Source organism: Choloepus didactylus, chromosome 6 (assembly GCF_015220235.1).
Source record: "Choloepus didactylus isolate mChoDid1 chromosome 6, mChoDid1.pri, whole genome shotgun sequence".
Lineage (NCBI taxonomy): Eukaryota > Metazoa > Chordata > Mammalia > Pilosa > Megalonychidae > Choloepus > Choloepus didactylus.
Genome location: NC_051312.1, coordinates 1,565,697 through 1,576,580, shown reverse-complemented (window position 1 = coordinate 1,576,580; position 10,884 = coordinate 1,565,697). Strand labels below are relative to the sequence as shown.

The following is a 10,884-nucleotide window of genomic DNA, read 5'->3' as shown; positions in this document are numbered from 1 at the left end:
CAATATACCAGAAATGGGTTGGCATTTATAATGGGGATTTATTAACTTAGACACAGTTCTGAGGCTGTGGAAATGTCCAAATCAAGGCACCATCAGGATGATACCTTCTTCCTGAAGAAAGGCTGCTGGTGATCCAGGACTCCTCTGTCAAATGGGAAGACACGTGGTGATGTCTGCTGGTCTCTCCCTTCTTTTACGGGTTTTGTCATTTCCAGTGTCTGGGTTCAGTGCCTTCCTCTCTGAGTTTTGGCGTGTTTCTCTCTTAGCTTCTGTCTCTCTTAGGTTCTCTGTGTTTCTCTCTTAGCTTTTGTGTCATCACTCTACCTTTTATCCGCTTACAGAGAACTGTAGTAAGAGGATTAAAATCCACCTGGGGCATACATCAGCTGAAATAACCTAATCAAAAGGTCCCACCCACAACAGGTCTACACGCATACAAATGGATTAGCTTTCCTGAACATGATCTTTTCTGGGGTCCAAACAGCTTCAAACCATCACATGGTATTAATGTAAATCAGCAAAACAAGGCAGACAGTGGTGGACAGTTTTTATTCATCTTCTTTCAGAACCTGACCTTCCTTCCTATGAGGCCGGATCTGCCTCGTGCTCTGGAATTTGCCTGCCTCTTGTGTGGCCAGAGCGTGGGCAAATAACTTAGGATCCCCCAAACTTTGACTTGGAAGCAAGGACTGCACAAAATCCATTTGAGTAACAAGTTGCAGCAGCAGCTGCATTCCTTTTCTGGTGCCGGCCCTGCCAGCATTAGCACCCAGGGGCAGGAGTCTGGTACCCAGTGACAGCAGCCGTGCCGTCGACACCTTCCCAGTCCAGCAGCCATGTCCTGCTTCTGCATCATCGGCAGTAACCGTCACTGGGCCTCCTCCTGCTCCAAGGGAGGCTGAGGTTGAAATGATTCACTTGCTGGCCTCTACTACAGAGGAGGGCAGGGGAGAAGGGGCTTAGAAAGGAGACCACTGTGGTTGGAGGATGTTCCTTGATGCAGTCTCAGAAGCCTGGTTCTCTAACCTCCCTGGTCATTCTGCGAGCTACCCAGCTTCTGTTAATTCCTCCTCACCTTAAACCTTTGTGTTGATGGCACTGAGGGCCCTGGCTCACACTTGAGCCTCCCTGGGCTTAGAGAGAAGGCAAAGTGGGCAGGAGCGGGACCTGGCGGGGAAGGCAGCACAGCCTGTCTGAGGCGCAGAGGCGCTGCCGTCCTCCGGCTGTCCCGGGAGCAGGCAAGTCCAGCTGCCCGGCGGCTGTGCGACCGCACCGGGGCATGTTCCTCCCACTTTCCCGACCTGCTCGCTGTGGGATCGCCGGGGGTCTCTTAACCTCTGGGCTCCGGGCTCGGCTCCGGCTCCGACAGTCTCGCGTCCAGGTGCCCAGAGTCCAGCCTCCAGCCCCGAGGGCGCCGGGAGGCGTCCCGCTCCTCTTCCCCTCGTGGCTCTGTCGGTGGAGGAGGGAAGCGAGCACCGGCCCTCTTCTCCGGGTGCGAGGGAAGGAAACCGAGCCCCTGAGCCTTTCTCGAAGCCCGCTCGTAGGGCCAGCCCGACACCCGGGAGGGAGAGCGCCGGGCGCACGTTTCCCGCGCTCCCCTGGCTGGTGCAGGGGTCGCCGAGCCGCCCGGGCCGGAAGCGCGACGCGGCGCGGGGGCCGCCGGGACTACACTTCCCAGGCGGCCGCGCGCGGAAGCGTCACTTCCGGCGGCGGGGCGCGCGTGGGGGAGTGTGCGGGCGAGTGTTGACTTCCGGCCGCCGCCGCCGCCGCCGCCGCGGGCTGAGGGACCGACGAGACGGGCGGCGGGCGCGGCGCAGCCATGGACTGGCTCATGGGGTGAGTGGGCGCCGGGCGCGCGCGGGGCTGGTCCCCGGCCGAGGGCCCCGGGCTCGGCGGCGCGGGCTGCGGGCGGCCTCGCGGGGGGCCCCGCGCGCCTTGAGGGGCTGCCCCGTCGGGCCGGCGCCCGGGCTCTCGCGGCCGTGGGCCCCGCGCGCCCCCGAGCCCCGCACCGCCTCCCGGCCGGGGACCTGCGCCGGGGCTCGGGGTGCGGGGCGCCTCGGGGAGCGGGGCGCGGGACCCCGCAGAGGTCAGGCCCGGGGAGACCGCGCCGCCGGGGCGTCGGGGGGCGCGGGGGCTTTGAGGAGCGGGCTCGGCGCACCGGTCGTCGCAGGTAGCTCGGCTCTAGGATGAGTAAGTTGAGCAGCAGCGAAGAACATTGCCGTAAAAGCGAAAAAAAACAAAAGCAAAAACAACCCAGTCCGGCAGCCCAACTTTTCTCCCCGGCTCGGCTGAGAGCGAGCAGGTGAGAGGGGGCGCCGCGAGCTGGCGGCTCGGCTGCGGGCGAGGAGAGGGGCTGCCTCGAGGTCAGCGCCTCTGCGGATCGCGCCCGCCGTGGGGCCGGGCCGGGAGGGTGGAGTAGGAAGGAAGCGTCCGACACTGCTGGCGGCGCCGGGGCAGCGGGAGCCCGACTCCCCTTCCCCTTTGCTTTTGCCTTGGCTTTGCAGAGAAAGAAGGTGAAAAGTCACCTTGCCTTCAGAAAGTTTTTCCTCTGAAGCGACCCCCCTCCTCATATTCTCTTTTGAGGGGGGAGAAAGGTAGGCACTTTTCACGCGGGAGCTTGGTCCTTAGCGTCTACACCTATCTCTGGGTTTCTTCCATAGCACCCCTTAGGAGTCGGTATTCTAGAGGCCTGGGTGGGGCTGGGGACTCTTGCTCTTGGTTTTGGGCTGTTGGAAAGGCTTGTCCGGACACTTCAGGCCTGTCTCTGAAGCCCCTTGCAGGGTGTCCCGTAGCTGCTGGGCACTGTCACAACATCCAGGAAGATGGGAGATGGAGCAGACCCAGCGTTAGCCTGCAAGTTCCCTGCAGCCTCGCGGAGGGGAGACCAGGAGGACAAAGCATGAGGGGGATGAGTGAAGCAGGCCCAAGAGAAGTGCTGAGTGTGGCGAGGTGGGCGGGGAGCCAGAGCCTGGAGCCGGGCCGCCTGTGGGCAGCCTGTGGGTGATGAGGAGACCAGCTGGGAGGGCACCCACGTGGGCGCTTCCTTCAGGAAGAGGCAGCCCTGCCCCATGGACTTGGGTTCTGACCCAGCCCTGCTGCTTGTGGCTGTGACTTTGGGCCCTCCCTTCGCTTCTCTATTGTTTTTTCCCAGTTGCTTTGTTTAATCATCTGAAAAATAGAAAATGTGGTGTTTGCAGTGTAGAGTTGTGGAAGGGTAAACGAAAGGAATGCAGGGCTGGCATATGGTGGTGATTTTGTAGGAGGCCTTTAAAACCCATGGGCACCTAGAGTTGAAGGCAAAGAGCTGCACTTGCTTTATTCCAAGTTAGAATAACTTGATTTCTGCTTCTTTGGGATGGACTGTGTCGGAGGCACCCTGGCTCCCAAGAGAGTCTGTTCCGGAGAAGTCACCGGGCTTTCTGTTCAAAGGCCCAGAGTCCTCGGCCGGGTTGCTGAGGAAGCAGCTCGTGGTGTTTTGGATGTGTGTCACCTCTGACGTGTTCATTTCCATAAGTAGCAGGTACTCTATGCCTGGAACTGACCAAACTCTGAGTCTCTTTAAACTGGCTGAAGTCACTGCTTTATGGACTTAACTGTAATCATTCTGAATAACCAGAAAGTCACCAGTCCTGCAGGTAAATGGGGCACTGACTTTATGGGCCCCATGCCCCGGAGCTGGATCCAGGTCCTAGAGAGAGGTAGAAATCTGCGTGGAGAGCTTTGGAAGGGACAGGCTTGGAGCTGCGGCCCTGGGAAGGAAAGGAGCAGCTCCAAAAAGGGTAGAATTGTGAAAGAGGGATTGGGAAGGAGTTTGGTTATCTTCAGATATGGGTTTTTCATTTTAGGGGATTGCACATTGGACATTCTGAATCATGAAGTATTTTAACATTTCCTTAAATATGAACACCTCCCTCCCTTTTAGGGGGCACATTTCAGTTGTCAAGTACTGCTCTTCCGTGAGATCTTTCTAGGGTGGTAGCACGGGCTCTGCAGCCTCCTTCCCCTGTTACTTGTCCCTTCACTTATTTCTCGTATTTACTGAGCATCTACTATAAACGTGAGCCCCCTGGGGCCTAGACTTGAAAGCTGCAGCGTGAGGCACACCCCCGTCTCCCAGCTCTTCACCTCTCACTTAATCTGGCTCCTCCCTGGAGGAGAGCTGCGGTGTGTGAGCGGCTAGCTCCTGCCAGGATGTCTTCCTGTGCCCAGTGCTGGGCCTTTAGGTGGTCATTAATTCTTTAACCAGGCTTCAGCATTGGGGAAATTTGTTATTCTTTATTCTTCTCTTGATACTTTTATTAATTCAGACGGTTCAGTGCCAACCAGAGGTAGTGTGGAACATAGATCTCTTATGTTTTCAACATTTTGTTATTTTTTTTTTTAAGGGTTTCTTTGAATTGGGTCATTGCAGGCAGCCAGGAGGAGAGTGAACTGTACAGGAGCTCAGGGGGCTCTCTGCCCTCCCTCCCCATTGTGGTGATAGCCAGAAGGGCTGTATATATAGACGCCCAAGTGAAAAACCATGTCTTCCCTTTCACTGAAAGAGAAACTTAGCGCCAGCTCTGCTGAGTAATGTTAGCAGTCTTATCTTCAGCCCTCCCAGCTGCTTCTGAGGAAGGGGAGGTCCTACCAGAAAACCTGCTCAGAACAGCCAGAAATCAAGCCCAGCATGTTGGGACTTGGTGATGGGGCTCTGCTGGGACTCTGGAGAGGTTTTACAATGTGTAACTCAGCCTCCTGACTGCATTTCCTCACCCTGGCATGGCTTTGGGCTTGCTGTTGAAGTAGGTGTTGAGTTTATGTATATGTATATGTATTTACAAAGAGTAATTTCTGACTTGGAGAGGGTCGCTGCTTCCCGGCTTCTGTGGTCCTTGGCTGCCTTGATTCCGGACAGCGGACTCCAGTGGCAGTGCAAAGAGGAAACTGCCTAAGGCACGTCGGATCCTGCGGGTCTGGAAAAAGACAGACCCCTACCATTAGGTCCTGGGTGGTGCAGGGAGAACTTCCATCTCATCCTCAGGTGGCGCGTTCAGGCATCTGTCCAGAGGGTAGAAGTGCAGCCCGCATTTCACCCACCCAGAAGCTGTAGTCCAGAAGCCCAGAGCTGGAGAGCCGCAGAGGCACGTGCCTCCCCACTCGGCGGCTCGGAGCAGCCCGCTCTCCCGCGGCCTGGGTGGGGCCAGCAGGGTGAAGTTTGCAGGGACTTGCCAATAGCTGCCCAGCTGCCCGCCTGCCTGCCTCGCCCTAGGCCCACGGGGTAGGGGTGGGAGGTAGGCACTCCACCTGCGGGCCCAGTTCCTGGGGTCCTCCTCGCTTCTCTCTCTGAGCCTGCAGGGTGCCTTAACATCAGTGCTCTCTTTATTCTCAAGCAGCAGACACAGTGTGGGGCAGGGTGGGTAAAAAGCCAGGATTCGCGGGTTGCAGGTACAGGCTTAATCTCCTTGGGATCATCTGCGCTGCCGTTTGGCTGGCAGCTACTTGCTACCTGGCTGTGGGCTGTCTGGCGCCGTGCTCAGGAATCTCCGCAGGTGAAGGCGCGGAGCCCAGGGTAGCTGCATTTCTGCTGGGATCTGAGAGGTGGTGGTGTATTTGCTTTCCTCCTTGCCTTCCCTCCTGGGAGTGTGTTCCCCGATGATGAGGCTTGCTGGAGTCTCCAGACCTTTCTCTTTTAAATAGTCTTATTGAGGTATAATTTACATTCCATAAAGTTTACTTTAAGTGTACAATTCAATGATCTTTAGTAAAATTACAGAGTTGTGTAACCATCACCACAATCTAATCTTAGAACCTTGCTGTCACCCCCAAAAGAAGCCTCGTGTCCATTTGTGGTCACTCGTGTTTCCACCCCAGCCAACCACTAATCTGCCTTCTGTCTCTATTCATTTGCCTCTTCTGGACATTTCATGTACGTGGAATCATGCAGGACATGGTCTTTTGATGATGTCCTTGAGGTTCCTCCAGGTTGTTGCATGCACTGGCTGTTGGGTTGTTTTCAGTGCAGACGGCATTCCGCTGTGTGGACGTGCACTGTCTCATTGTCCTCTTACCGGTGGGTGGGCATTTGGCAGCTTCCACGTCCTGCCGATTGTGCCTCCTGTTGCTGAGACCAGCCTTTAGGGTGCTAAGCTGGGTGACCTCCTCAGCCAGAGGTGACCTCCAGGTTGCCAACACGGTAGGGAGTTTGCTGTCTAGGCACCCCTTGGGGGCCAGGCCCTGTGCTCGGGAGTAGGGGTTCCCCGATCACAAGGATGCTGTTTCTGCTTCCAGCGAGTTCTTAGCCTGGTCCAGGCATCCAGGGGTGAAGGCAATGGGAGCATTGGAGTGCAGGAGTGCTGGAGCTGGGGGAGGCAAGGCCGGAAGGCGGCTGAGAGCACGGGTGCTCAGTCTGAGTCATCTCGAAGGATCCCTCAGTGGAAAGGAGGGAACGTGGGGCCTGGGAAGAAGGAATGGCACATGTAGAGGCACAGGGGTGTGAGCGGAAAACCAGCCTAATGAAGCCGAGTTCTCCCAGCCGGCAGCCGCCGCCTCAGACCCTGAAGCCCTGACTGGGGAAAATTTCTGGAACAGGTCTCTGGGAGGGCAGCCATCCCTGGGTCTCTCAGGCAGATGGTTATTTGGGACTGGGCTGAGCTGCTTGCCTGGGGATTGGTCTTGCCTTCAGGTTCCTGGTAAGGAGGGTGGCAGTCCCTCAAGCCCTTGTAGAATGTGCCCTGGCTCTGACATCCTAAGCAACCCATCTTTTTCCTTTGCATTCCTGCCAGGAGTGTCCAGCTGATGGGCAGTGGGCTGAGCGTGAACCCACAGAAGTTTCCACAGAAAAGCTCTGCTGGGGAGACAGCAGGCTGGTCTGCAGGCTGCGTTTCTACTTGCAGGTGCATCTGCGCTGACCTCCCATGGCCCCCACGCAGCAGAGCCTGGCACCCGGGAGGAGGGGCTGCCCTGGCAGCAGCTTCTGCTTCCAGTCTTCGCCCTGGTGTGGTCGCCAGGGCTTCCACCCCAGGCTTTGGGGCTGTCGTCCTCTGGAAAAGTCAGGCCCCTGGCCCTTTCCCAAGTCCTGCTTCAGGACCCACGGCTCACCCATGGTCAGCGCGTCAGGGCATCCTCATGGGTGTTGGTTGCTGGTCAGAAGGGGTTTGCCGGCTGTGACAAGACTGCCGTTGGCTGTGGACCCGAGCTTCTGCTACCTCATCTGGGCTAGGAAGGTGGCCTCTGAGGCCACCACGGTGGGTCACCCTTGCCCAGGTGCCCAGATCCCAGCATTTCTGAAATTGGCCTTGCAGTATCCTGGGAACGTAGAGACAAACCCCCGCCTCTGGTTTCCTCTTGGACGTGCTGGCATGGCGGGTCGGTGCCGCTGAGTCTGGACCAGCTTCCATCGGAGCTCAGAGCTGACCGTGCTGGGGTTTGGCCTGGTGGAGGCTGTCACGGACTGCAGAGCCCTGGCAGGGCCCCTCGGTGTTTCACAGGGCGTGCGGCCCCAGGTGGCTCTGCCTGGGGAGATGGGCTCTGTTCTTGGTGGGCAAGTCTGTCCGTGCTCCCTCCAGCATGTCGGGCCTGTTGGGAGAAGGTGGTGTGTGCTCTTTCAACCTGGATTGGCAGAAGGGTCTCCCCATTCTTTGCCTGACTTTGTCTGTGTTTTTCTTTCTGTGCAGGATTTCTGGTGACTGGGGCACACCCGCCAGTGTCAGCACCATGGGGCAGTGCCTGGGAATGTGAAAGGAGAAACAATTGAAGCTAAAAAATAAAACTTGAGAGCTTAGGAGGGAAGGACGGCTGGGATTGGCTCAGCATCCAGGCCCAGCTTGGACTCGTGTTAACGTTTTGGCTGGAACCATGGGTCCCGCCCCAGGCTCAGGTCGTGTTCTTGCTGTCCTTGTCAGTGCCTTTCTTTGCCGGCATGAATTCACTGGTGCATGCCGTGGCTGTGGTGGCACGTCAGTTGCTGGGTGGGTGTGGGGATGGAGGGTGGCATTGCCTCGTTGGTTTTCCGTTTGTGTTGCTGCTGTGCTGGGTTGCGGGGCGAGTTTGTCAGTGTCATGAGTGTCCCTTGCAGCGCCTCCCCCTCCCTGGGACGCAGGCCCCGGCTGGGAAGCAAGGGAGGTGTGACCTTCCTCTTTCCCCTAGGGGTCGGGGCGGTTCTCTCAGTGGCACCCCTTCCTCTCCAGCCTTCGTGGACTGTTCCCCTTTGCCCACTGGCTTTCCTGGGACTTGTCCCTGCCCACGGAGAGGCCTGGCGGTGGCGGGGGGCCCTCTGGAGCCGGATGTCTGAACCATGGGGCTGGCTGGAGTGAGCTCATGAGCGTAAAATTAGCTCGCATGGGGCTGCAGCTGCTGGTGGGGGCCTAGCTTGTCTTCGCAGCCCTGGTTCCAGCCTTGGCTCTGCCCCCGCGGCCACCTTGCCATGCTGCCCACAGCGGGTCTTGTGGGGCTCATCTGACGGGCAGTCTGTCCTCACCCAGGGTGTCCTGACGCCTGGAGTGGAGGCTCTGATGCGGGGGGTTGGGTCTGGCCACGTGGCCAGGCGGGTTGTCCTGGGGGCCCACTGTGGGCCAGGGAAGGGGCCCCGCGGTGAACAGCGGGCTGAGAGCTGACATGCTGGGAGGGTGGGTGAGGAGTAGTGAGATGAGACGGCACGGTGGGGGTCCTGCGAGTTCCTTCAGACATGGCATTCGAGCCCCAACCCGGAGACCTGGAGGTGTGTGCCATGCGCTCCGTGAAGGGGTGCTGACAGCCTCCGGCCGCCTTCTCTATCCCTCTCTCCCGTGTGTGTTCCCATGTGCTGTGGGTGCCCTGTGTGCCCTGTGTGCCTGTGTGCATCCCCATGTGCCCCTGTGTGCGTCCCCGTGTGCCCTGTGTATGCCCCCATCTGTGTCCCCGTGTGCCCTGTGTGCCTGTGTGCATCCCCATGTGCCCGTGTGCGTCCCCGTGTGCCCTGTGTATGCCCCCATCTGTGTCCCCGTGTGCCCTGTGTGCCTGTGTGCATCCCCATGTGCCCCTATGTGCGTCCCCGTGTGCCCTGTGTATGCCCCCATCTGTGTCCCCGTGTGCCCTGTGTGCCTGTGTGCATCCCCATGTGCCCCTGTGTGCGTCCCCATGTGCCCTGTGTATGTCCCCATCTGTGTCCCCGTGTGCCTGTGTGCGTCCCTGTGTGCCCTGTGTATGCCCCCATCTGTGTCCCCGTGTGCCCTGTGTGCCTGTGTACGTCCCTGTGTGCCCTGTGTATGCCCCCATCTGTGTCCCCATGTGCCCTGTGTGCCTGTGTGCATCCCCGTGTGCCCGTGTGTGTCCCCGTGTGCCCTGTGTATGCCCCCATCTGTGTCCCCATGTGCCCTGTGTGCCTGTGTGCATCCCCATGTGCCCCTGTGTGCGTCCCCGTGTGCCCTGTGTATGCCCCCATCTGTGTCCCCGTGTGCCCTGTGTGCCTGTGTGCATCCCCATGTGCCCCTGTGTGCGTCCCCGTGTGCCCTGTGTATGCCCCCATCTGTGTCCCCGTGTGCCCTGTGTGCCTGTGTGCGTCCTCATGTGCCCCTGTGTGTGTCCCCGTGTGCCCTGTGTATGCCCCCATCTGTGTCCCCGTGTGCCCTGTGTGCCTGTGTGCGTCCCTGTGTGCCCTGTGTATGCCCCCATCTGTGTCCCCGTGTGCCCTGTGTGCCTGTGTGCATCCCTGTGTGCCCTGTGTATGCCCCCATCTGTGTCCCCGTGTGCCCTGTGTGCCTGTGTGCATCCCCATGTGCCCCTGTGTGCGTCCCCGTGTGCCCTGTGTATGCCCCCATCTGTGTCCCCGTGTGCCCTGTGTGCCTGTGTGCGTCCCCATGTGCCCCTGTGTGTGTCCCCGTGTGCCCTGTGTATGCCCCCATCTGTGTCCCCGTGTGCCCTGTGTGCCTGTGTGCGTCCCTGTGTGCCCTGTGTATGCCCCCATCTGTGTCCCCGTGTGCCCTGTGTGCCTCTGTGCGTCCCTGTGTGCCCTGTGTGTGTCCCCGTGTGCCCTGTGTGCCTGTGTGCATCCCCATGTGCCCCTGTGTGCGTCCCCGTGTGCCCTGTGTATGCCCCCATCTGTGTCCCCGTGTGCCGTGTGCCTGTGTGCGTCCCCATGTGCCCCTGTGTGTGTCCCCGTGTGCCCTGTGTATGCCCCCATCTGTGTCCCCGTGTGCCCTGTGTGCCTGTGTGCGTCCCTGTGTGCCCTGTGTATGCCCCCATCTGTGTCCCCGTGTGCCCTGTGTGCCTGTGTGCATCCCTGTGTGCCCTGTGTATGCCCCCATCTGTGTCCCCGTGTGCCCTGTGTGCCTGTGTGCATCCCCATGTGCCCCTGTGTGCGTCCCCGTGTGCCCTGTGTATGCCCCCATCTGTGTCCCCGTGTGCCCTGTGTGGCTGTGTGCGTCCCTGTGTGCCCTGTGTATGCCCCCATCTGTGTCCCCGTGTGCCCTGTGTGCCTGTGTGCGTCCCTGTGTGCCCTGTGTATGCTCCCATCTGTGTCCCTGTGTGCCCTGTGTGCCTGTGTGCATCCCCGTGTGCCCATGTGCGTCCCTGTGTGCCCTGAGTATGCCCCCATCTGTGTCCCCGTGTGCCCTGTGTATGCCCCCATCTGTGTCCCCGTGTGCCCTGTGTGCCTGTGTGCATCCCCATGTGCCCCTGTGTGCGTCCCCGTGTGCCCTGTGTATGCCCCCATCTGTGTCCCTGTGTGCCCTGTGTGCATCCCATGTGTGCCCCCATGTGCATCCCACATGTGCCCCATGTGTGTTCCCGTGTGTGTGCCCATGTGCCCCCATGTGCCCACCCCCAGGATGCTGGCTCCTTGTAGGGGGAAGGAGCTTTAGAAACCCTGACCTGGGTGCTAGGTGGGCGCCTTTGGGAGCGGGCAGGAGGGGTTGTGGCCTTTAGGCT

At 59.4% G+C, this 10,884-nt stretch overlaps 1 protein-coding gene across 1 annotated transcript in view; it reads left to right on the top strand.

The window, feature by feature from the left end:
* Nucleotides 1-1,730: 1,730 nt before the first annotated feature.
* Nucleotides 1,731-10,884, top strand: part of MOB2 (MOB kinase activator 2) — a 75,878-nt gene continuing 66,724 nt past the window's right edge. The window contains exon 1 of the mRNA XM_037838707.1: nucleotides 1,731-1,836. Coding sequence (XP_037694635.1) covers nucleotides 1,820-1,836 — 17 coding nt within the window. The 5' untranslated portion in view covers nucleotides 1,731-1,819. The remainder of the gene's footprint in view (nucleotides 1,837-10,884) is intronic.